This window comes from Martes martes (genome assembly GCF_963455335.1).
Source record: "Martes martes genome assembly, chromosome: 14".
NCBI lineage: Eukaryota > Metazoa > Chordata > Mammalia > Carnivora > Mustelidae > Martes > Martes martes.
The window spans coordinates 57,923,723-57,951,396 of NC_137902.1; the positions used below are offsets into that span (position 1 = coordinate 57,923,723).

Sequence of the window (27,674 nt, forward strand, 5' to 3'; positions counted from 1 at the left end):
TTGAAATCTGGGATTGTGATATCTCCAATTTTGTTCAAGATTTTTTTTTCAAGATTGCTTCAGCTAACATTTTAATAGGGAATAGGCATTGCATTTATATTCCACGGTCAGACACAACTTTCAAAAATGATACTGTATTCACAAAAGAAAAAAACAGTATCGCCTACCATATAGTAGTATGTACACATTTAAAGAGTGAAAACTCTCTTTTCTTCCTTTTTGCTCAGAAATTTCTTCAGTTAATTTTTTTCTTTTTTTTTTCTTCAGTTAATTTTTTAAGTGGTCCCAGCAGTGCATTAAACACAGTGAGAAGTCTTCCTCAAAATAGTTGAGATGGAATATATACATTTATGTCATTTCATCTGTATGGTAGCTGAAACATTCCTAAATTCCAGTCATATTCTTAACTCTAACCTTACTAGTGAAAGCATATTAATTTGAGACAAGAACTAATTTCTTCACATCATTAGAGTATGATGTGAGTAGTAAGAAATCACTAAGATGTAACTTATTTACAGAGTTGTCCCTTGGCCTCTTGAAATAGGTTATGTTCCACTACTGAGTATTTGCTGTCTTTTTATTGGCAGGATATATCACATTGTTTTGCTTGGCAAAGCAGAATAAACTTCTGGAACTGAAATATGTCCTAGAGTGGAATGCAATGGCAAAACTCACCATCAAATTAATAGGATCATCTTTCTGAGAGAAAGCTCATCTTAGGTTCTTCAAACCCGTTTCAAAGATGAAATAGCATGAGGAACTACTGTAATTTGACTGGGTAGTATGGACATTTTAACAATTTCTGTTCTTCCAGTCCATGAGCATTTCCCCAACCATTAAAAATGCTTTTTACATTTTTTTTTTACATTTTTAAACGAAATAAGTTAGTCAGTGGAAGACAAATATGATATGATCTCCCTCATATATGGATTTTAAGAAACAAAACACATGAGCAAAGGGGAAAAAAGAAAGAGAAAAGTCAAGAAACAGACTCTTAACCAGGGAAAGCAAACTGATGGTTACCAGAGGGGAGGGAAGTGGAGGATGAGTTAAATATGTGAGGGGGATTAAGGAGTGCTCTTGTCCTGAGGAGCACGGGGCGATGTATGGAATTGTTGAATCATTATATTGTACACTTAAAACTAAGAAAATATTCTATGTTTAAAAATGCAAAAGTCATTTTTAGCTTGTGGGTTGTTCATATAAGCAGTGCAGACTAGATTTAGCCTGTTTTCCATAGTTTGCTGACTTTGTCTTAGAAAAAAGAACTGAGAATTCAAAGACTTCCAAAAGTGTTTCAATTGTGACTTGTTAAGAATCTCATATTTCTCAGACTAAATTTATTATTGATTGGAGAGGTAAAATGAAAAGAGAGTTAAAGCTGCTGTTAATTTTTGTGCCAAAGAGAACTAATTGTTACAGCTCCAGTTTTGTGTTTTAGCTATATAGTGGAATCTAGGGTTCCCAGGGATTTCTGAGAGGTGCATTCTGCTCAGGGTTTTGCTGCAGCATTGTAAAGGAGAGTTTTCAGCATCCTTTCCCCCACTCTTTTTTTTTTTTTTTTTAAAGATTTTGTTTATTTATTTGACAGACAGAGATCACAAGTAGACAGACAGGCAGGCAGAGAGAGAGGAAGGGAAGCAGGCTCCCCACCAAGCAGAGAGCCCAATGCAGGGCTCAATCCCAGGACCCGGGATCATGACCTGAGCCGAAGGCAGAGGCTTTAACCCACTGAGCCACCCAGGCACCCCTCTTTTTTTTTTTTTTTAAGATTTTATTTATTTATTTGACAGACAGAGATCACAAGTAGGCAGAGAGAGAGGAGGAAGCAGGCTCCCCACGGAGCAGAGAGCCCGACCCGGGGCTGGATCCCGGGACCCTGAGACCATGATCTGAGCCGAAGGCAGAGGCTTTAATCCACTGAATCACCCAGGCCCCACCCCCTTCCCCCACTCTTAATGATCTTATATTCCTCTCATGGAGAGAAGTTAGTTACCATGTACATACTACTTTTCTACTATGTTGTTATAATAATTATTCACCATATATAACAGTTATTATAGTGACAGTTTCCAGTACTCATACATATACATTCATTCTCTTTCCTTTTACCTCTTATACAGTAGTTTTTAGTCCTCTGCTTTTGATTACTAAAAAAAATGCCTGTCTTTAAACAATCAAAAAATAACCTCTACTAAGGGCCTTACTAAATCCTTTGTACATTTTAAAGTAAGCTTTAATAACTAGATCATTTTTTTTAAAGATTTTATTTATTTATTTGACAAAGAGAGATCACAAGTAGGCAGAGCAGTAGGCAGAGAGAGAGGGGAAAGCAGGCTCCCTGCTGAGCAGAGAGCCCGATGTGGGGCTCGATCCCAGGACCCTGAGATCATGACCTGAGCCGAAGGCAGAGGCTTAACCCACTGAGCCACCCAGGTGCCCCTAGATCATATTTTTGATAGAAAATATTTTATATGCTTATTGGCCATTTATATTTCTTCTTTGGAGAAATATCTATTTAGATTCTTTTCCCATTTAAAAAATTGGATTATTTGTCTTTTTATTATTGAATTATAAGAATTTTTAAAATAGACTGTGGATATAAGTCTCTTATTGGTTGTATGATTTACAAATATTTTCTCCCATTCTGTGGGTTGTCTTTTCACTTTCTTGATGTCTTTTGAAATTCAAAATCTATTAAAAACTGACTTATTAAGGTATTATTGAGGTATAAAAAACTGATATTTAATGTATACAACTTGATGTGTTTGTTAGTAACTATATACACATGAGACCATCCTCACAATCAGTGCTATAAACTTATTCATCACTTTCAAAAGTTTCTTCCCTCCCCCATTTCTTTGTTTGTGTGTGTGTTTTTTTGTGATAATAGCACTTAACATCAGATCTACACTCTTAGTGAATTTTAAATATACGATACAGTATTATTGATCATAGCCCTATGTTGTAAAATAGATCCAGAAGTTTTTTATGTTGCAAAACTGATACTTTGTACCCTTTGACTATTATCTCTTTATTAACCCCCCCACAATCCTCCCCCCCACCAAAGAATGGCAACCATTTTTCTACTCTCTGCTTCAAGAATTTAACTGTTTTGGAGTCCACATATAAATGAAATCATGCTGACTTTCTGAACCTGGTTTATTTTGCTTAATGTGTCTCTCTCTGTCAAATAAATAAAATCTTTAAAAAAAACAGCTTGTTTCCTACTTAGGGAAATCCAGGGTATCGACCTGGCAGACACCATGCTTTAGTCATCGTTGTATAATTCATAGTCCTTTTCATACTATATTGCTGGATGAATATCTGTTGTATCAATGAACGAGCTCTTTTTAAGGGTTAGATATCTTTTTTTAGAAAAAAAAGATAATTATAAAAAAATGATAACATTGTCATTCCCAGTTTCAAAGCATGATGATGAAATTTTTTTTTACCAGATATGAAAAAATCAAGAATATAAATTATTGTTAACTCAGCATAATAATATAATCCAGGCTTACTCATACTTAGGGAGAAAATGAAATATTGGAAAAAGTAATGGATAATTAACTTTAGTCTAACATATTAGTTGCAAGATTTAGATTTTTCCTCAAAAGAATTAAATTGACATCAAGAATAATATTAAAGAAATGTTTTTGATGGCATATTGATCAATAGGGTGTTTGGAGATAAATGTAATAGACAGCCATTATGGGCAGCTGTTTCAGTCAAAGTCTGAACCATTTAATTAAGTTGTAATATGCATACTATTATCTTTTTATTGTTCATTGTAAAATATGGGTAGCTATTTGTTCTTGTCACTTTGTTTTACTACAAATAGCTTTAAATACATGATACTCATAATACTTGGAGATAATATAGGAATTACAGTCTTAAACATAATACTCAGATATTTTATGTATTTTATTGCCTTAAAATTATCATCAGTTTTACATATGACATGAAATTATTTTGTCAGTTTTTTGGCAACTTTTAGGAGTAATTCATTCTTTCAAAATTTTGAAGTGTAATCAATTAGTCCTATTTTAAAAGCTACCTTTATATTGAAATTTATTAGATAGATTATAGTTATATTGTATAAAATATTTTACACATTAAAAGCATTAATATTTTTGTGTGGACTAATGTGTTTTACATATAAATACATAATTCAAGTTTGCCTAAGTAAGAGTGAAATTTAAGCTATTTCAGTATTTTGCAATACAACACACTATTTGCTTTAAGGTATGTTTGTTCTCATTATTTGGAATGAGAATTTGGAATTGAAAAGTTCATTTATTTTTCTACACACAGACACACCCCTTAAAAATTTATTTTATCTTAATGGGTGATTTCTGAACATTAGCTAATTTCTTGATGTTTGTCCAACTCCCAATTTTGATATAGGTCTGTTAATTGAGTCTCATACAATTCTTTTTGCCTAAACCGCACCCATACTACATTGAGTAAGATTTTCAGTTTTGGTGTTTATGGAAGAGAACTTAATGACACTTGAGAAGCCACCGAACTGAAGAATACTTCTTGCTATTTTATAATTTTTTCCCTCACTTTGCCTCCACTTTTACCATTTTTTTCTTCCAGACTCAATTTGCCAAATTTTTAAACTCATTTTTATTGAGTGTCTCCAAGCATTTAAATTAATTTTCAAAGGAATAACAGATCTTTTCTTATACTATTATCTGGTAAGTTTATATATTCATTAAAATTACATAATTATAATTTCAACTGACATGAAAAGATTGCAGAACAAATTGACAGTCTTTTGGTATACTTCTCTTGGTATACTTCAATTAGATAGAGAGCTCTATCTATTACTTGAGATAATCCTTTGATATTGAGCAGGAAGAAGGGATCATTACTACGTTTGAGAGGGAATAAAAAGAAATGATTAATGTAGAACTATGGTCAAGAGAGGGTCTCTTAACAGAATTTCTACTATATCCCAACTATGATGTGAGGAGATGTTTCCTTCAGTTTTATAGAAATGATCCCCATCAAATTTTATACTTTATAAACATTCATAATTTTATAGAATTAGCCCTATCAAAACATTTCCCAGCTCATTTTGAGTGTTCTTAATGGTGCACGACAGTTCCAGATTGCCTATGACCTTCTACTTTAGTTAACTCAATATGCTCTCCTCCTGTTGCCATTAGCTGGCCACAGCCATTCTCTGATGTATGATTAATGCCTTGAGAGGAGAAATTCTGCTTTCTCTGAATTCCTTTGTTAGGGGATACTGGGGCAATGCTCAGTTTAGGGCTAATTATTCCCCACTATTGAGGCAAGCTCTTCTATGTACTCTACCATATATCCCACGAGTCACAAAGTTTTCCTCTCTGGTGGTGGGAACAAACACTGTTTCCAGTGCTGTGTGAGTGCCAAGTACTGTTACCTTAAATCCTTTTTGAGAACTTTTCTCCTAGTCTTAGATAGTTTCTTCCCATGTATGCATTAATTAGTATTCAGCTGAATACTCAAGAGGAAGCTTCTTCAAGTCTTTGGAGTTCTCTCTGTGTATCTCTCTCCTTTCTCGTTCTCTGTTCTGTGTACTTTAGCTGTCATAATCTCAGAAGACTCTTAGTTCTGTCTTTTCAGCTCAGAGAGTTTGTCAGGCTCTGTCTTAATTTTCCCTTCCTAACTGTGGCTTGGAAAGTCTCTCAAGGCAATAAGCAAGGGCTATCAAAGGGCTCATGTTACTTGCTTCCCATTTTTCAGAGATTGCTCTCCTTTATTGCTGGATGCACAGTGCCTTCACAATTGTTTTTTCATATATTTTTTCCATTTTCAGGTGGGAAAGAAATCTGGTTTAGTTACTATGCTTTGGCTGGAACAAAATTATGCCTTGTAGTAAGACTTTACAGAGAGTTTGGAGATAATGAAAAGGAAATAAAACATAGCCAGCATTTTACAATAGCCGCTATATGCAGCTACATTCTGAGTCCATAGGTCTTGCTGATGTCCTTGCAGCTGCTGCTGATACTTTGTAGCTTTCAAGCTTGAGTCTACACAGCAATGGCTAGCTTTTTGGCCTTTCCCTCTGCCACGATCAGGTTTTCCTTTAACATACAAAACATTTTTGCTCCTTGCAGTCAAAACTGTCTCAAACATTGTAAACAAGGTCTTTTTATTTTTTTAAACATCCGTGTAAGTTTAGGATCTAGTTGAAGTCACCCTCCTCTTTTCTCTGCCAAGGGGAGAAAAAAAAATCAATCTGCTCCACAGTTAAATTCAGGGTCCTACCTTTTAGGAGTTTTTAAATTCAAATGGCTGTTTCCCAATTAAAGACAGACAAAACCAAACCCCTAGTGCCCAGTCTCAGCCTGAGAACTCTATTATAATGGAGTATGGTATTAAATATTGAATCAATTAATATGCATCACTGCATGTTACTTGGTATGGTATATTAAAACACAGAAGGGGGGCGCCTGGGTTTCTCAGTGGGTTAAAGCCTCTGTCTTGGGCTCAGGTCATGCTCTCAGGGTCCTGGGATCCGGCCCCGCATCTGGCTGTCTGCTGTGCAGGGAGCCTGCTTCCCTTCCTCTCTCTCTGCCTGCCTCTCTGCCTACTTGTGATCTGTCTGTCAAATGAATAAATAAAATCTTAAAAAAAAAAACACAGAAGGGTGGCCAGACACATATACTAGAAATCTTAACTGAATAATAAATATAATGTTCATTATAAAATTTGGATGAAATTTGATCTTTAGTGTTTCCTTCTTTTCATTTTGGTTGTTCCCCTTTCTCCTCTGGATGTTTTGCTTATACAGTGTTTTCTTCGTTTTGAGGTTTATAATCAGTACAATCACTTTTAGAAAGCAGTGTTGTACTGTTGAACGTGGCAAAGGAACTCTCTATTAAAAAGTACCATGCAAGTATCTTTTAAAAAGTGAGGAATATTTTGTAATATGTCTATTTATAAAGCCAATAACTTTTCTTTTTTTTACTTCTGGAGTTTATGATTATATAAACCTTTTACATATCAGATTTTTGTATATTCAGAAGTTTTCACATATTACATTTATATATGTACAAGTATGCCTATATATATATGTATATACATATATGTATATATATACACACACACACGTATATATATCTCTTTGTAGAGTATATACTTCAGGACATTATTCAAGCAGGCATTTCATAACTGATTTTTTTTGAAGATTAAAAACCTGAACTAAGTTCTTATGGTATTTTCAAGAGCTTCAACAAGTTGCTTTTTTTTTTTTTTAAAGATTTTATTTATTTATTTGACAGAGAGAGAGATCACAAGTAGGCAGAGAGGCAGGCAGAGAGAGGACGAAGCAGGCTCCCTGCTGAGCAGAGAGTCTGATGCGGGGCTTGATCCCAGGACCCTGGGATCATGACCTGAGCCGAAGGCAGAGGCTTTAACCCACTGAGATACCCAGGCACCCCAACAAGTTGCTTTTATAGAGTGGGATTTCTTGAAGGAAAGATGTAGTTCTTTATTTGTATATATTTTAAAAGTGAAATTTCCTATTCATTAAACTTCAGAGTAAAAGGGTTAAAAGAAAGATTGGAAATGATATTTCTAAAGAACAGACTCCTCATGTATAGACTTTTTAACATATAGATGGTAATAGAAAGAGATTTGTACTTTTTTCTATTAGGAAAATAGCCAATTTTTTTCCCGATATGAGACAATTTGACAGTGAACTGGCTAAGTTATGTAAACCAGCTATCCTTGATAATAAATAGCTGGAACATGGTCTGTCTCTATGCCTCTTAGTACTTTGTACAGGTCTCTGCTTGAGCCCTGCTTAGATTGTATCATAGTGTTTGTTGGCTCTCATTTGTGAAATTGCAAAATTGCATTGTATTGATCTCTATATCTTGGATACCTAGGATGGGGTTGTGTTATATAGGGAACAACACATGTTTCTTAAAGGAAAGTTGAATAATGTTTATTCACATATTCATTCAGCAACACATATTCCATGTATTGGATATATGCAATAGAGTAGGAACTGTTGTAGAAGTGGTAGTACCACGGTGACCAGGATCCATGCAGCTCTTACTCTCAAGAGCCTTTTTTTCTTTTCAAGTTTTTATTAAATTCCAGTTAGTTAACATACAATGAAATATTAATTTCAGGTGTAGAATTTAGTGATTCATCACTTACATACAACATCCAGTGTTCATCGCAAGTGCCCTTCTTAATACCTATCACCTGTTTAACTCATCTACCCACCTACCTCCTCTCCAGTAACCCTCAGTTTGTTCTGTATAGTTAAGAGTCTGTTTCCTGGTTTGGCTCTCTTTCTTTCCTCCTTATGTTCATCTGTTTTCATTCTTAAGTTCTATATGAGTGAAATCATATAGTATTTGTCTTTCTTTGACTTATTTCGCTTAGCATAATATTTTTAGTCTTCATCTATGTCATTGCAGATGGCAAGATTTCATTCTTTTCCTTGTCTGGGTAATAATCTGTAGTGTGTGTGTGTGTGTGTGTGTGTGTGTGTGTGTGTTCGTGTGTATACCACCTCTTGTTTTTTTTTTTTTTTTACTTTATTTAAATTCAAGGTAGTTCACATATAGTGTAGTATTGGTTTCACAAGTAGAATTTAATGGTTCATTTAACTTACGTTTAACACCCAGTGTTCACCCCAACAAGTGCTCTCCTTCATGCCTATCACCCATTTAGCCAGTCCCCCATACCCACCTGCCTTCCAGGAACCCTTAGATTGTTCTCTGTAGTTAAGAGTCTCTTATGATTTGCCTCCCTCTCTGTTTTTATCTTATTTCTCCTTCTTTTCTCCTATGTTCATCTGTTTTGTTTCTTTAATTCCACATAAGTGTGAAATCATATATTTGTCTTTTTCTGACTGACTTATTTCACTTAGCATAATACAACCTAGTTCCATCCATGATCATTGCAAATGGCAAGATTTCATTCTTTTGACAGCTGAGTTATTAATATTCCATTGTACATAGTACCACATCTTCTTTATCCATTCATCAATCAGTGGACACTTGGGCTCATAATTTGGCTATTGTTGATAGTGTTGTTATAAACATTGGAGTGATGTGCCCCTTCAGATCACTATTTTTGTATCATTTGGATAAATACCTATTAGTGCATTTCTGGTTGTAAGTATTTATATCTTTTTATAAAAGAGCTTATTTGTTTGAGAGAGAGAGAGAGAACGAGTGGGGTGGGGAGGGACAGAGGGAGAAGGAGAAGCAGACTCCCTGCTGATCAGGGAGCCCAACCCAGGGCTTTAACCCAGGATCCCAAGATCATGACCTGATCCCAAGATCATGACCTGATCAGTTAAGCAGATGCTTAACTGACTGAACCACCCAGGCACCCCTATTTTTCACTTTTTGAGGAACCTTCATACTGTTCTCCAGAGTGGCTGCACCAGTTTGCATTCCCACCAACAGTGTAAGAAGATTACCCTTTCTCCTCATCCTCACCAGTAACTGTTGTTTTCTGACTTGTTAATTTTAACCATTCTGAAAGGTGTGAGGTGATATATCATTGTGGTTTTGATTGGTATTTCCCTGATGATGTGTGATATTGAGCATTTTTTCATGTGTCTGTTAGCCACTTATATGTCTTCTTTGGAGAAATGTCTGCTCATGTGTCCTGCCCATTACTTAACTGGATTATTAGTTTTTTAGACTTCAAATTTGATGAGTTCTTTATAGATTCTGGTATTAGCCCTTTATCAGATATGTCATTTGCAGATATTTTCTCCCATTCCATTGGTTACCTTTTAGTTCTGTTGTTTCTTTCACTTTTGCAGAAGCTTTTTATCTTGATGAGGTCCCAAGAGTTTATTTTTGCTTTTGCTTCCCTTGCCTCCAGTGATGAGTCTAATAAGAAGTTGCTATGGCCGAGGTCTAAAAGGTTGTTGCCTGTGTTCTCCTCTAGGATTTTGATGGTTTCCTGTCTCACATTTAGGTCTTTCATCCATTTTGAGTCTATTTTTGTGTATGGTGTAAGACAGTGGTTCAGATTCATTCTTCTGCATGTTGCTGTCCAGTTTTTCCAACACCATTTGTTGAAGAAACTGACTTTCTTTCTCTTTCTCTTTCTTTTCTTTCCTTTTTTTTCCTTTTCTTTTCTTCTCTTCCCCTCTTTCTTTCTTTCTTTCCTGCCTCCTTTCCTTCTTTCAAGATTTTATTTATTTATTTATTTGACGAGAGAGAGAGAGACAACAAGAACAGGAACACAAGTAGGAGGAGTGGGAAAGGGAGAAGCAGGGAGCTGATGGGCTCGATCCCAGGACCCTGGGATGACTTACCTTAATGACTGACTCACCCAAGTGCCGCTGAGACTGTCTTTTTCCCTTTAGATAGTCTTTCCAGCTTTGTCAAAGGTTAGTTGACCATATAGTTGTGGGTCCATTTCTGGATTCTTCATTATAGGTATGTATGTACACTTCACAGCACTCACCATATCACATACCCTCCCCACTGTCCATAACCCAAACACCCTCTCCATACCCCTCCTCCCCCAGCAACCCACAGTTTGTTTTGTGATATTAAGGGTCTCTTATGGGTTGTCTCCCTCCTGATCCCACCTTGTTTCATTTTTTCCTTCCCTACTGCCCAAACCCTCCACTCAGCCTCTCAAATTCCTCCTATCATAAAGATAATATGATAATTGTCTTTCTCTGATTAACTTATTTCACTCAGGATAATACCCTCTAGTTCCATCCACATCGTTGCAAATGGCAAGATTTCATTTATGTTGATGGCTGCATAGTATTCTATTCTATATATATATATATATATATACACACACACACCACATCTTCTTTATCCATTCATCTGTTGATGGACATCTAGGTTCTTTCCATAGTTTTGGCTATTTGGCTATTAGGGACGTTGCTATATATAGGACTATATTAGACTGGTGAATAGAACAGAGCCACTCACTTGATTTTGGGTATATTTTGGTCTCTTAGAAGAAACTACCTCCCAAAATTTTAAAGAAGGAAAAACTTATATATATATACGAAAATAAGGGTAAACACGATAAAGGGATGGAATATGATTGTAAAGATGAAAATTAAAAAGAAAATTCTAAAAAAGGTATTGATAAGTAGGTTGGAAGAAGAAGGGAAAAAAAATGGGAGTAGAGAATGTGCTCAGGCTGGAGACTAGAACAAAGCCCTGTGCTAGACTTAGGGTATATTTTCATCTATTTGAAGAAAGTGTATCCCAAAATTTTTTAGGAAAAAAAAAAACCCCTATATGTATATAAAAAAATAAGTTTAAATACAATGAAGGATAAAATATGACTATAATAATGAAGGTTTAAAAACTTTTTTAAAGAAAGGTATTGTTAAGATAAACTAGTTAAAAAACGTTAAAAGAGGAAAGAGAAAAAGTTAAAAAATTAGAATGAGAAAAAGAATAAAATAAAAGAAAATGAATTTAACTTTGCAAGACTAAAGGATCATGGGGAGAAAGCCATGAATTCCATGCATTGCCTTCCCCTTCCTCTGGAGTTCTGCTGTTCTCCTTGATTGGTGAGCTTGGTCTTGGCTGGATTTTCTTGCTGATCTTCAGGTGGAGGGGCCTAGTGTAATGATTCTCAGATGTCTTTGCCTGAGGCAGAAATGCACCATCCTTGCCAGGGGCCAGGCTAAGAAATCTGCTTACGTTTGCTCTCGGGAGTTTTTGTTCCCTGAACACTTTCCGTAGAGCTCTGGAGGACGGGAATGAAAATCGTGGCCCCTAGTCTTCAGCCCAGAGGAGCCAAGAGCTCGGGGTCCCACTCCTCAGTGTACCCTTAGAGAAAGGGGATCAATCACTCCCATCTCCCTGGTCTCCAGCCACGCTCTGGGCTCACCCGGCCTGTGACTGAGTGTTTCTTCACACAGCCCCATTTGGAGTCTCTAAACCCAGCAGATTCCTGCCTCCAGAAGAGGGAAGTGAGTCTCCCTGGATCTGCCACTTGTGGGGTCCCTGCTCAAAGAGCAGTGTCTTGGCTGTGCCATGGATCATGGTTTAAGGTAACCCTTAAGAGCTCACTCTCCACTCTATCTTTGTAGTTGGCTTCCCTGCTCTAATACCTGGGAGCTCTGTCACACTCAGGCACCCCTGATCTTTCAGTGACCCTGTGGGTCCTGAGACCATACTGTCCCTGGATGGGCTCCACCCCTGCTTAGCCTCTGGAGCTATATCTCTTAGTGGAGCAGACTTCTAAAAGTCCTGATTTTGTGCTCTGGTGCTTCACTGCTTGCCAGGTGTCGGCCCCTCCCCCCGTGGTCTCTCTTCACATCGCTTTGGATTCACTTCTCCACATTTCTTACTTTTCAGAAAGTGGTCAATTTTGTTCCCAGAATTGCTGGTCTTCTTCTCTTCAATCTTCTATTGAGTTTGTAGATGTTTAGAATGGTTTGATAACTATGCTTTTGTTGCTTTTGGTCTTTCTTTCCCACTCAAAGGGTCCCCTTTAATATTTCTTGCAAACCTTGTTTGGTGTTAGTAAACTCCTTTAGTTTTTGCTTGTCTTGGAACACTTTATCACTCCATCTGTTCTTTCTTTTTTTTTAAAATAACAATTTATCCTTTTAAAGATTTTATTTATTAGAGAAAGAGAGTGCGTGTGTGCACGTGAGGGGATGCGCAGAGGGAGAGGGAGATGCAGAGTCCATGTTGAGCAGGGAGTCCCATGTGGGGCTCAGTCCCAGGACCCTGAGATCATGACTTGAACCGAAGTCAGATACTTAACTGACTGATTTACCTAGGTGCCCCTCTCTCTTCCTATTCTGAATGACAGCCTTATTGGATATAATATTCTTGCCTCCATATTTTTCCCATTTAGCGCCATTGAATATATCATGTTAGTCTCTTCTGACTTGCCAGATTTCTGTGGACAGGTCTGCTGCTAACCTCAGGTGTCTACCCTTATAGGTTAAGGACCTTGTGTCCCTAGGCACTTTCAGAATTCTCTCTTCGTCTTTGTATTTTGCAAGTTTCACTGTGATATGTTTTGGTATTGACCTGTGTTTGTTGATTTTGAGGGGAGTTCTCTGTGCCTCTTCGACTTGAATGCCTGTTTTGTTCCCTAGATTAGGGAAGTTCTCAGTTATAATTTGTTCAGATATACCTTCTGTGTCTTTTTCCTACTGTTTTTCTTCTGGGACTCTTATGATATGGATATTATTGTGCTTTGTGGAATTGGTGAGTTCCCTAAGTCTGTATTTGTGATCTAATAGTTTTCTTTCTCTCTTCTTTTCTCCTTCATTATTTTCTATAATTTTATCTTCTGTAGCACCTATTAATCCCTCTGTTTCTTCTATCCTCATTGTGATTATGTCTAGTCAGTGTTGCCTCTCAGTTATAACACTTTTTATTTCAGTCTGAGTAGTTTCTAGGTACTTTTATCTCTGCAGACAGGGTTTTTCTGGTGTCTCCTATGCTTCTTTTGAGCCCAACTAGTATTCCTATGACTGTTGTTCTAATTTTTTTTTCACATATATTGCTTATATCTGTTTTGAGAAAATCCCTGGCTGTTATTTCTTGATCTTTCTTCTGGGGAGAATTCCTCCATCTTGTCATTATGTCTAGGTTTCTCTTTCTTGCTCAAACCCTTGTTGCTCTTGTTCCTGCTCTCTCCCTCTCTCCTTGACTTCTCTCTGCACAAAGGGATCCCTCCTCTCTGTAGCACCATGGCTTTTCTCTTCCCCAGTTCATGTCTCTTGAACCTTGCATCTATTATTTTCTCTTCCACCAATTGTGCAGATTGTTTTATTAATCCTCAGAATGATTTCCTAGTTGTTCAAAATGATTTGATGTTGATCTAGCTGTGTTCAAGGGCCAAGGGAAGCCTAGGGTATCCTTACTACTCTGCATCCTAACTCCTCCCCTACACTTCTTCAATATCCATTAATAAGTCCATGGACATTTGGGTTCTTTCCGTAATTTGGGTATTGTTAATAATGCTGCTATAAAAATTTGGGTGCATGTATTTTTGAATTAGTATTTTTGTATCTTTAGGGTAAATACCTAGTAATGCAATTGTTGGCTCATAGGGTAGTTCTATTTTTAACTTGGAGGAACCTCCATACTATTTTCCAGAGTGGTTGCATTCCCACCAGCATTCCCACCAACAGTGTAAGAGGATTCCACTTTCTCTACAACCTTGCCAGCATCTGTTATTTCTTGTGTTGTTTTAGCCATTATGGCTGGTGTGACTCTCCTTAGCCTTTTTATTTAGAGTTGAAGACAGACTGGTCTAAAGAGGGAAGTACAGTCCTATATCAAGAAGCAAAAGAAGTCTCAAATACACAGCCTAACCTTAAACCCAAGGGACCTAGAAAAGGAACAACAAATGAAGCCTAAAGCCAGTAAAAGAATGGAAATAATAATAAATATTAGAGCAGACATAAATAATATAGAAACCCCCCCCAGTAGAACAGATCAATGAACATAGAATCTGGTTCTTTGAAAGAATTAATAAAAGTGATAAACCTGTAGCCAGACTTATCAAAGAGAAAAGAGAAAGGACCCAAATAAATACAATCATGAATAAAAGAGGAAAGATCACAACCAACATTGCAGAAATACAAACAATATAAGAGACAATTATGAGCAACTATATGCCCACAAATTAGGCAATCTGGAAGAAATGGATAAATTCCTAGAACCGTATAAATTAGTAAAACTGAAGCAGGAAGAAACAGAAAACCTGAACAGACCCATAACTAGCAAAGACATTACATCAGGAATCAGAAATCTCCCATCAAAAGTTCAGGGCCATATGTCTTCCCAGGGGAATTCTACCAAACATATACAGAAGAGTTAATACCTGTTCCTCTGAAACTGTTCCACAAAATGAAATGGAAGAGAAACTTCCACTCATTCTGTGAGGTCAGTATTACCTTGATTCCAAAACCAGACAGGGACCCCACAATAAAGGAGTTTTACAGACCAATATCCCTGATGAACATGGATCCAGAAATTCTCAATAAAATACTAACAAATCAAATCCAGCAGTACATTAAAATGAAAAAGAGTTGAAAGCACAGACTTATTTGTGAAAAGCCTGTGTGCTAAGTTAAAAAGTAGTCACTCTGGAAAATAGTATGGAGGTTCCTCAAAAAATTAAAAATAGAATTACCCTACAATCCAGCAATTGCACTACTAGGTTCTTACCAAAAAGACACAAAAGTCCACGTTCAAAGGGGCACGTGCACGCTGATGTTTATAGTAGTATTATCAACAATAGTCAAATTATGGAAAGAGCCCAAACATCCATCGACTGATGAAAGGATAAAGAAGTGGTGGTATGCACGTGAGTGCACACACACACACATACACACTCAATGGAATATTACTCAGCCATCAAAAAGAATGCAATCTTGCCATTTTCAATGATGTGGATAGAGCTAGAGAGTATTATGCTAAGTGGAATGAGTCATTCAGAAAGAGAAAAATACCATATGATTTCACTCATATGTGGAATTTAAGAAATGAAACAGATAAACATAGGGGAAGGGAAGAAAGAAGAGTGAGAGGCACACCGTAAGAAACTGTTAACTATAGAGAACAAACTGGGGGTTGTAGGAGAGTAGGTGAGCAGGGGAGGGGCTAAATGGGTGATGGGTATTAAGAAGGGCACTTGTGATGAGCACTGGGTGTAATATGTTAGTGGTAAATCACTAAATTCTAATCCCAAAACCAGTATTACACTATATGTTAAATATTAAGAGTTTAAATAAAAACTTCAAAAAACAGAATTAAAGACAGGGTTTGAAACAAGTCATTACACTAAATGATGATAGGAAGCATACAATCTTATTGTGAGGCCTGCCTCAATAATGAGGGATCTGAGGCTTCATTGAAGAAGTGATGTTTATATTGGAGTTTGAGCTGAGGCTGAAAATGGTTGTGCATATTGCATGGAAGGGAGGGTGGTGAAGCCAGTAATAGGAAGTTTACTTACTGCATCTTTGTTACCATTTTTCCCCAACAGTGTTACTTGGTTTTCTCCTCATACTACCTTAGTGGAAACAAAGGCTTAATAGTTCTTTAATGTTTAAATGATCTTTCCCTGAGTATGACTCTTCAGCCAATTGTTCAAAATCCCAACATTTTTAGTCAAGAACACATAATTCTTTTAAATGTATATGAAGTCAAAGATAGTATTCTATAAAGGCTATCATAACTTTCCAATGCAGAATCATGACAAGAAAAGATAATTTTCTTTTTGTGGGAATTCATCTGCTCTCTAAATTTCTGAGGTCCCTTTAGTTTTTCATAGTCTCCTGGCAGAAATTCTGAGTTGCAGAGAAACATAAAAATCACCATTTCCTGGTCTTAAAAATTTACCAATTCTACTAGAAATTTCCTGAGAAGTAACAGCTGTTTGTTGACTGGTGTCTGTGTTCAGATACTGTGCTAAATATATATTATGAATTATATCTCAATCATCTCAGGAACACTATGAGATAAGTAATATTTTTCTTTCTTTCCTTTAGAGGAGGACACTGAAAGTATTTAAGCATCCAAGGTCTCAGAGCTAGAAGAGGCAAATAAGAATTTGATCTCAGAAGTGTCTGACTTAATAGTCTAACTTGGTATTGCTAAGAGAACTAAAAGTGACATATTAACTTGTTTAGACAGTCTCAGACCCTCTTCACAGGCTTTGTCTGTTACAAAGAACACTATTCTTTATATTCTTTGTATATAATTAATAAAAATTCATTTCATTTTTATTATGCTAAATAATAGTAAAGTAAATAAAAACTAAAATATTCATGAAGTAGAGTAGATAAGACAGGCCCTTTAATATAATGTTGGTGAGATGGCTGTGTTTTGGAGAATTTTTTGACGATATGTAACAAAACATAAAATTCATTTGCCTCTGGACTTAGCAATTCTACTTTTAAGAATTTATCCTCCAGCTAAGGTTGTTCATGCATGCAAAGATATGAGTCATTCTTTGTAGTACTGTTTGAAATAGGAAAAAGTTGGAAATGATTTATGGGTTTAATAGAAGTCTTGTAAAATAAGTTTTAGTAGATCAATAAGATGTAGTTGTATTCAACTCTTAAAAAGAATGACTACAGGGGTGCCTGGGTGGCTTAGTGGGTTAAAGCCTCTGCCTTTAGCTCAGGTCGTGATCCCAGGGTCCTGGGATCGAGCCCTGCATCGGGCTCTCTGCTCAGCAGGGAGCCTGCTTCCTCCTCTCTCTCCGCCCACCTCTCTACCTACTTGTGATCTCTGTCTGTCAAATAAATAAATAAAATCTTAAAAAAAAAAGAATGACTATAGCTATTCAAGTCTTTACTAAGCTCAACACTCTGTTCTTGTTTAATTTTAATAAATATCATAGCTATTGTTATAGCTCCATTTATGGGGAAGAAATAAAAAAGTTAATGACTTGTCTGAAGTAGTAGGACAGATACTGAAGCAGAACATCTTCAGAACCCATGTGACTAATTACTATGCATACTTTAATGTTTCCTGGTCATTTATATCCCTGTGTGAAAAGAAAATAAGTTGATAAATGAAGAAACAAATTGTAAGAAGTTTTTATAGTATGATAATATTTGTGAAAAGGATCTATACCTATATCTACTGTATGTTTCATAACATATAAAAATGTCTCTGTTTTCTCATGACAGAAAATCTTTCTTTATATATTAATATATATGAATATGTAAATATATTCATAAGGTACATTAACAATACATATAAATATATATAAATTTATATATGTGTATGTAAATACATATATATATGTATTTACATACATATATATAAATATATAATATATATATACCCATACATATATATAAATATATATATGTGTATGTAAATTTTTACATACATATGCACACATAGAACATATATTTGTGGAAAAACTTCTGGGTGGCTATACAAGAACTCAATTTTTGGATGATTCATATAGAGACTTCATAAAATTTTTTCCCCTTATACTCTTCAGTATGCTGAATTATTTAAAAGTAATGAGCACATATCACTTTCATAATAAAAACAAATTTAAATTGAAAAACTTAAAAAACAGCACATGTGAAAATTCTTTAACAGTTATTTTCCTGGAGAGAAATAAAGAGGAAATTTTTCATATTATACACTTATGGACTTTATTTTTAAATTTTTTTTAGTTTAGAATATTCATTCTTTTTGCTTTTACTGTAAGTAATTATAATATTACATAGTTAAATTTTTTGTGGGTTATGCTTTTAACTTTAATTTTTTATATAAATAAAGCAGAGCTAAATAAAAGAGACATTATTGTATTAGTAAAATCTCCATTACAAATCATTTTTTACAATGAATGTAAAAAATGATTTTTTACAATGAATGGTTGGATTTGGACTGATTCTCTGAAATTCAATTAACATACAATGTATTATTAGTTTCAGATGTATAGGTCAGTGATACACCAGTCTTTTTTTGTTTTTTAAGATCTTATTTATTTGAAAGAGAAAAAGCAAGAGAGCACCAAGTGGAAGAGGAGAGTCAGAAGGAGAGGGGGAGGGGTAGAGGGAGAGGGAAAGGCAAAGGGAGAAGCAGACTTCTTGCTGAGCAGGGCGTTCTGTTTGGGGCTTAGTCCCAGGACCCTGGGATCATGATCTGAGCTGAAGGCAGAGGCTTAACTGACTGAGCCACCCAGGCCCCAACCAGTCTTATATAATACCCAGTGCTCATTACATCATGTGCCCTCCTTAATGTCCATCACCCAGTTACCCCATCCCCCTACCCACTTCCCCTCCAACAAGCCTCAGTTTGTTTTCTATGATTAAGAGTCACTTATGGTTTGTCATCTTCTCTGATTTTGTTTTATTTTTTCCTCTTTCCCTATGATCTTCTTCTTTTATTTCTTTTATCAGTGAGATATGATAATTGTTGTAGGGTAGCTCAATTTTCAACTTTTTGAGGAACCTCCATGCTGTTTTCCAGAGTGGCTGCACCAGCTTGCATTTCTGCCAATGGCATAGGAAGTTTCCCCTTTCTCCTCATCCTCACCAACATCTGTCATTTCCTGGCTTGTTAATTTTAGTGATTCTGACTGGTGTGAGGTAGTATATTGCATTGTGGTTTTGATTTGTATTTCCCTGAGGCCGAGTGATGTTGAATACTTTTTAATGTAACTGTTGGCCATTTGGATGTCTTTGCAGAAATGTCTGTTCATGCCTTCTGCCCATTTCTTGATTAGACTGTTTGTTCTTTGGGTGGAGAGTTTGATAAGTTCTTTATAGATACTGAATACCACCCTTTATCTGATATGTCATTTGCAAATACCTTTTCCCATTCTTTTGGTTGTCTTTTGGTTTTGTCGACTGTTTCTTTGCTGTGCAAAATATTTTTTATCTTGATGAAGTCCCAAAATTTCATTTTTGCCTTTGTCTCTCTTGCCTTTGGAGACATGTCTAGCAAGAAGTTGCTGTGGCTGAGGTCAGAGAGGTTGGTTCCTGTTTTCTCCTCAAGGATTTTGGTGGATTCCTGCCTCACATTTACGTACTAATCTGTTTTTGTATATGGTATAAGGAAATGGTGGTTTCATTCTTCTTCTTCTTCTTTTTTTTTTTTTTAAGAAACTTTCTTTCTTTTTTTTTTTTTTTAAAGATTTTATTTATTTATTTGACAGACACAAGTAGGCAGAGAGGCAGGCAGAGAGAGAGGAGGAAGCAGGCTCCCTGCTGAGCAGAGAGCCCGATGCGGGGCTCGATCCCAGGACCCTGGGATCATGACCTGAGCCGAAGGCAGAGTCTTTAACCACTGAGCCACCCAGGCGCCCCCAGTTTCATTCTTCTGATGTGGCTGTCCAATTTTCCCAAAGCCATTAGTTGAACTGACTTTTTTCTGTTGGATAATTCTTTTTTTTTTAAATTTTCTTTTTAAAAATTAACATATAATGTATTATTTGCTTCAGAGGTACAGTTCTGTGAATCATCAGTCTTAACACAATTCACAGCACTCACCATAGCACATACCTTCCCCAATGTCCATAACCCAGCTACCCTATCCCTTCCCCCACCCCCCCCCAACAACCCTCAGTTTGTTTCCTGAGATTAAGAGTCTCTTATGGTTTGTCTCCCTCCTGATCCCATCTTGTTTCATTTTTTCTCTCCCTACCCACCATGATCCCCCACCCTGCCTTTCAAATTCCTCATATCAGAGCGATTGTATGATAATTGTCTTCCTCTGATTGACTTATTTCATTTAGCATAATGTCCTCTAGTTCCATCCACATTGTTGCAAAGGGCAAGATTTCAGTTTTTTTATGGCTGCATAGTATATCCATTCATCTGTTGATGGACATCTCGGTTCTTTCCATAGTTTGGCTATTATGGACATTGCTGCTATAAACATTCAGATGCACGTGCCCCTTTGGATCCCTATGTTTTTATCTTTAGGATAAATACCCAGTAGTGTGATTGCTGGGTCATAGGGTAGCTCTATTTTCAACTTTTTGAGGAACTTCCATGCTGTTTTCCAGAGTGGCTGCACCAGCTTGCATTCCCACCAACAGTGTAGGAGGGTTCACCTTTTTCCACATCCTCTCCAACATCTGTCATTTCCTGACTTGTTACTTTTAGCCATTCTGACTGGTGTGAGGTGGTATCTCACTATGGTTTTGATTTATATTTCCCTGATGCCCAGTGGTGTTGAGCACTTTTTCATCTGGATATCTTTGCAGAAATGTCTGTTCATGTCGTCTGCCCATTTCTTCATTGGATTATTTGTTCTTTGGATGATCAGTTTCATAAGTTCTTTATAGATTTTGGATACTAGCCCTTTATCTGATATGTCATTTGCAAAAAATCTTTTCCCACTCTTTTTGTTGTCTTTTGGTCTTGTTGACTATTTCCTTTGCTGTGCAAAACTTTTGATCTTGATGAAGTCCCGATAGTTCATTTTTGCCCTTGCTTCCCTTGCTGTTGGCAGTGTTTCTAGGAAGAAGTTGCTGTGGCTGAGGTCGAAGAGGTTGCTGCCTGTGTTCTCCACAAGGATTTTGATGGATCCCTGTCTCACATTGAGGTCTTTCATCCATTTTGAGTCGATTTTTGTGTGTGGTATAAGGAAATGGTCCAGTTTCGTTTTTCTGGTTAGATTTAGTTCTAGGTATCTTACGGTTTTGGGTGTAGTTTTAAATGGGATTGACTCCATTAATTTCTCTTTCTTCTCTCTTGCTGTTGATGTATAGAAATACAACTGATTTCTGTGCATTGATTTTATATCCTGGCATTTCACTGAATTTGTGTACAAGTTCTAGCATTTTTGAGTGGAGTTTTTTGGATTTTCCACGTAAAGTATCATATCACCTGCAAAGAGTGAGAGTTTGACTTCTTCTTTAATGATTTGGATGCCTTTTCTTTCTCTTTCTTTCTTTCTTTTTTTTAAAAAATTTATTTATTTATTTTTCAGAGAGAGAGAGAGGCAGAGTCAGAGAGAGAAGCAGGCTCCCTGCTGAGAAAGGAGCCTGATGCGGGACTCAATCCCAGACCCTGGGATCATGATCTGAGCCGAAGGCAGCCGCTGAGCCACCTAGGCTCATTTCTTTTTGAGGCATTTCATTTCTTTTTGATGTCTCATTGCTGAGGCTAGGACTTCTAGAACTATGTTGAATAGCAGTGGTGATGGTGGATAGCCCTGCCGTGTTCTTGAGCTTAGGGGAAAGCTCTCAGTTTTTCCCCATTGAGAATGATATTCACTGTGGGTTTTTCATAGATGGCTTTGATGATATTGAGGAACATACCCTCCCTACCCTTTGAAGAGTTTTGATCAAGAAAGGATGCTGTACTTTGTCAAATGCTTTTTCAGCATCTATTGAGAGTATCATAGGGTTCTTGTTCTTTCTTTTATTAATATATTGTATCTCATTGATTGATTTGCGGGTGTTGAACCAACCTTGCAGCCCAGGAATAAATGCCACTTGGTCGTGGTGAATAATCCTTTTAATGTACTGTTGGATCTTATTGGCTAGTATTTTGGTAAGAATTTTTGCATCTGTGTTCATCAAGGCTATTGGTGTGTAATTCTCTTTTTTGATGGGGTATTTGTCTGGTTTTGGGATCAAGGTAATGCTGGCCTCAAAGAATGAGTTTGAAAGTTTTCTTTCTATTTCTATTTTTTGAAACAGTTTCAGAATAAGTATTAATTCTTCTTTAAATGTTTGGTAGAATTCCCCTGGGAAGCCGTCTGGCCCTGGGCCCTTGTTTTTTCAGAGATTTTTGATTAGTGTTTCAATTTCCTTACTGGTTATGGGTCTGTTCAGGTGTTCTATTTCTTTCTCATTCAGTTTTGGTAGTTTATACATCTCTAAGAATGCATCCATTTCTTCCAGATTGCCTAACTTGCTGGTGTATCATTGCTTATAATATGTTCTTATAACTGTATTTCTCTGGTGTTGGTTGTGATCTCTCCTCTATCACTCATGATTTTATTTATTTGGGTCCTTTCTCTTTGATAATCCTGGCCAGGGGTTTATCAATCTTATTAATTATTTCAGAGAACGAGCTCCTAGTTCCGTTGATTTGTTCTGCTGTTCTTTTGGTTTCTATTTCATTGATTTCTGCTCTGATCTTTATGATTTCTCTTCTCCTGCTGGGTTTAGGCTTTCTTTGTTGTTCTTTCTCCAGCTCCTTTAGGTGTAGAGTTAGGTTTTGTGCCCGAGATGTTTTTTGTTTCTTGAGAATGGCTTATATGGCTATATACTTTCCTCTCAGGACTGCCTTTGCTGTCACACTGCAAAAACTGCCCAGTTTTTGAACAGTTATGTTTTCATTTTCATTTGTTTCCATGAATTTTTAAAAATTCTTCTTTAATTTCCTGGTTGACCCATTCATTCTTTTTTTTTTTTTTAAAGATTTTATTTACTTATTTGACAGAAATCACAAGTAGGCAGAGAAGCATGCAGAGAGAGAAAGGAGGAAGCAGGCTCCCTGCCAAGCAGAGAGCCCAATGCGGGACTCAATCCCAGGACCCTGAGATCATGACATGAGCCGAAGGCAGAGACTTACTTAACCCACTGAGCCACCCAGGTGCCCTGACCCATTCATTTTTTAGTAGGATGCTCTTTAGCCTCCATGTATTTGATTTCTTTCCAACTTTCCTTTTGTGTTTGAGTTCTTGTTTCAGTGCATTGTGGTCTGAAAATATGCAGGGAGAGATCCCATTCTTTTGGTACCAGTTGAGACCTGATTTGTGACCCAGGATGTGATCTATACTGGAGAATGTTCCATGTGCAGTAGAGAAGAATGTGTATTCTTTTGTTTTGGGATGGAGTGTTCTGAATATATCTGTGATGTCCATCTGGTCCAGGGTATCATTTAAAGCTTTTATTTCCTTGTTGATCCTTTGCTTAAATGATCTGTCCATTGCCATGAGTGGGGTCTTAAAATCCCTACTATTTTATTGTTATTGATGTGTTTATTTAATTTTGTTATTAATTGGTTTATATAATTGGCTGCACCCATGTTAGGGGCATAGATATTTACAATTGTTAGATCTTCTTGTTGGATAGACCTCTTTATTATGATATAGTGTCCTTATAGTCGTAGATTTAAAATTTAATTTGCCTGATATAAGGATTGTCACCCCAGCTTTCTTTTGATTTCCATTAGCATGATAAATGGTTCTCCACCCTGTCACTTTCAATCTGGAGGTGTCTTTGGGTCTACAGTGAGTCTCTTCCAGAGAACATATCAATGGGTCTTATTTTTTCATACAGTCTGGTACCATGTGTCTTTTGATTGGGACATTATCCCATTAACATTCAGAGTAATTATTGAAAGATATGAATTTTGTGCTTTTATATTACCTGTCAGGCTGTTTCTGTATGTTTTCTCTATTCCTTTCTGGTCTATATTACTTTTGGGCTGTCCCTTCCCTTAGAGGATCACCTTTCATCTTTCTTGCAGGGCTGGTTTGGTGATTACAAATTCTTTTAGTTTCTGTTTTTCTTAGAAGCTTTTTATTTCTCCTTCCATTTTGAATGACAATGTAGCTGGATAAAGTATTCTTAGCTGCATATTTTTCTCATTTAGAACCTTGATTATGCCAGTCTTTTCTGGCCTGCAGTCTGTAGGTAAGTCTACTGCCAGTCTAATGATTCTAGTCTTGTAGGTTACAAACCTCTTGTCCCAAGCTGCTTTCAGGATTTTCTCTTTGTCTCTGAGATTTGCAGGTTTCACTATTATATGTCAGATTGTTGACCTATTTTTATTGATGTTGGGGGGGAGTTCTCTGTGCCTCCTGGACTTGAATGCCTGTTTCCTTCTCCAGATTAGGGATGTTCTCTGTTATAATCTGCTCCAATATACATTCTGCCCCCTTCCTCTTTCCTCTTCTTTTGGGATCCCAATTATTGTAAATATGTTTTGCTCTATGGTATCAGTTATCTCTTGAATTCTCCCCTCGTGATCCAAGAGTTGTTTATCTTTCTTTTTCTCAGCTTCTTTGTTTTCCATCATTTTGTCTTCTATACCACTAATTCTCTCTTCTGCCCCATTTATCCAAGCAGTTGGAGCCTCCATTTTTTATTGCATCTCATTAATAGCCTTTTTGACTTGATTAGATTTTAGTTCTTTTATTTCTCCAGAAAGGGATTTTGTAGTATCTTCTATGCTTTTTTTTTTTTTGAAACCACCTAGTATCTTTATAATTGTTATTCTGAATTCTAATTCTGACATCTTACTTATGTCCATACTGATTATGTCCCTGGCAGTCAGTACTGCCTCTTGCTCTGTTTTTTGAGGTGAGTTTTTTCCATCTTGCCATTCTTTCAGAAAGTGGTTGCTTTTCTATTTGTAGAGTTGCAGGCATTCTTTTCTTCAACCTCCAGTTGAGTTCGCAGGTGTTCAGAATGGTTTGAGAGCCATCTAGCTGAATTCCCGAGACCAGATGAAATTAAGGTTTCCTACTCCTCTGCCATCTTGGACTCCTCCTTGAACTGTGAACTTTTAAAAATGAATGAGTTCACATTGCTTTTATCATACGATGTATTTTCAATGAAAAAAATCTTAAAAATTTTAGGTATATTTTTCTAACAGTTACGTACTGTGATATATAATTTCTGTGACTAAGTTTAGGATGCAGGTTATTATATTGACAGTTTAGGAAAATCTGCCTATGTTAAACTTTTATCAGAGAGTTCCTGTTTTGAAGGCTAGCTCTTTTCTTTTTCTTTTTCTTTTTTTAAATATTTTATTTATTTGAGAGAAAGAGAGAGAGCGTGAGCATGAGTGGGGTGAATGACAGAGGGAGAAGCAGACTCTCTGCTGAGCAGGGAGCCCAATGCAGGACTCAGTTCCAGGTCCCCAGGATCATGACCTGAGGTGAAGGCAGACTCTTAACTGACTGAGCCACCTAGGTGCCCAGGCTAGCTCTTTTCTAACACTGACTTGGAAAGTAACTCAATGAAGATTTACCGTATTTTTATAAACAAGATTGTTTCCAATTGAAGTCTTAGTAATGAAACCTTTTACAGCAAATGAGATTCAGCAAAGACAGAAGTTGACAGCAATTCTAGTAGATGTTGCTAGTCAGTTGAACATAGTTCTCTTGCAGAAAGATGGTATCATGCTTCTTAAACTCCAGAGCATTTATTAAAAACAAATGCCAATTTTAAACTCCATTGTTTTTTAACAGTGTCCTAGTGTCAACTGACACTATTTTAATATTATGCTTAGTCATAAAATGTAGTTGGAATTAAGATGATAAATGCTTAAACAGGTATAGGTGAAACTTAAAGTATATTATTTTTGTTATGTTTTTCAGGTGAAGCTCTGAAAGTATCAGCTGAGAGATTTGCAGATGACCCATGTTATCTCCCCAAAAGGGAGGCTGTGGTTCAAGCTGCTCGTACCTTGTTGGCTGCAGTTACCAGACTCCTTATCCTCGCAGACATGATAGATGTCATGAGTCTCTTGCAGCACGTGTCAGCTGTAAGTAAAAGATGGCTAGTTTACCTTGGCATTGTTCTCACTTCTAATTCCATTTTCTGAAACTGGTATTAATCCTAGTGCATCCCAACCTCACCTTCATTTCTTAATGTCACCCAGCAGAAGATGATTCAATTAGATTATGCAACTCTTGTATATCTCAAAAGAACAAAGCCAGAAGTTATTTTGTTTATTGAAATTTTTAAATTTTTTATTTAAATTCTAGTTAACATATAGTGTTATGTTATGTAACTAAATGTTAACATATACTTTCAGGCATACAATTTAGTGATTCAGCACTTGGGGCTCATCACAAGTGAACTCCTTTTTTTTTGTTTTTTAAGGAAGTGCACTCCTTAATCCCTGTTACCTATTTCACCCATCCCCCCACTACCAACCATCTGTTCTCTTCAGTTTTTGACCTCTTCAGTTAAGACTCTGTTTCTTGTAGTACATATTCTCTCATGGTTCATTTCCCCCACTGGTTTCCCCCTACTTCATTTTTCCTTTCCTTCTCCTAATGTCCTTCATTCATATTCATTCACTTCATTTTTCCTTTCCTTCTCCTAATGTCCTTCATTCATATTCATTCACTTCATTTTTCCTTTCCTTTTCCTAATGTCCTTCATTCATATTCATTCATATTCCTTATGTTCCACATATAAGGGAAACCATATAATGATTGTCTTTCTCTGCTTGACTTATCTCACTTAGCATAATCCCCTCCAGTTCCATCCATGTCAATGCAAATGGTAGGTAGTCATCCTTTCTGATGGCTGAGTAATATTCTATTGTATATATGGACCACACCTTCTTTATTCATTGATCTGTTGAAAGGCATCTCTGTTTCTTCCACACTTTGGCTATTGTGGACATTGCTGCTATGAACAGTGGAGTGCATGTGGCCCTGTCAGAGGAGAAGGGGGTAGGGGGATGGGTTATCCTGGTGATTAAGGAGAGCATTATTACATGGAGCACTGGGTGTTATACACAAACAATGAATCATGGAACACTATATCAAAAACTAATGATGTACTGTATAATGACTAACATAACATAATAAAGAAAAAAAAGATAGTTTCTTGGTTTGCCTCTCTCTTTTTCCCCATTTGCTCATTTGTGTTGTTTCTTAAATTCTACAATTGAGTGAAATCATATGGTTTGTCTTTCTCTGACTGACTTATTTCATTTAGCACAATACTCTCTAGTTTCACCCATGTTGTTGCAAATGCCGAATTCATTCTTTTCGTGGCATATATATGTGTGTATATATATATGTATATTTAATTCATGTATATATATATTCATATATATGTGTGTGTGTGTGTGTGTGTGTGTGTGTGTGTATGAATATTACTCAGCCAAGGCCTGCTGACATGCAGAGACAGTGAGGCGGAGGCAAGGTAGACCACAAGAGGGGATGGAAGAGGCATTCAGAGCCACATCAGGCTGAGCTTTGAAGGCCGCGGTAAAGGGCTTCAGATGCAGGCACTGCTGGTTCCATTCAATTTTTGTCTGTCTCTCTTTTTTATAAAGATATTTTATTTTTAACCAATCTCTACACCCAACATGGGGCTCCAGCTCACAACGTCAAGATCAGGAGTTGCCTCTTCTTCCGTTGAGACAGCCAGGTGCTCTTCCTCTCTTCCCCACGGTCTCCCTGCTTCCCTTTCCGTCAAGGTCTCTGTCCCCACTTCTGAATTTCTGTCCTCCTCTGTACTTCTGGATACAGCACTCGGGCAGGCAG

The 27,674-nt window shown here is 36.7% G+C and overlaps 1 protein-coding gene across 1 annotated transcript in view; it reads left to right on the forward strand.

Moving 5' to 3' along the window:
• CTNNA3 (catenin alpha 3) overlaps window positions 1-27,674 on the forward strand; it is a 1,754,201-nt gene that overhangs the window by 118,727 nt on the left and 1,607,800 nt on the right. Inside the window, exon 4 of the mRNA XM_080823473.1 lies at window positions 25,764-25,930. Within this exon, the coding sequence (XP_080679599.1) occupies window positions 25,764-25,930 (167 nt within the window). The remainder of the gene's footprint in view (window positions 1-25,763; window positions 25,931-27,674) is intronic.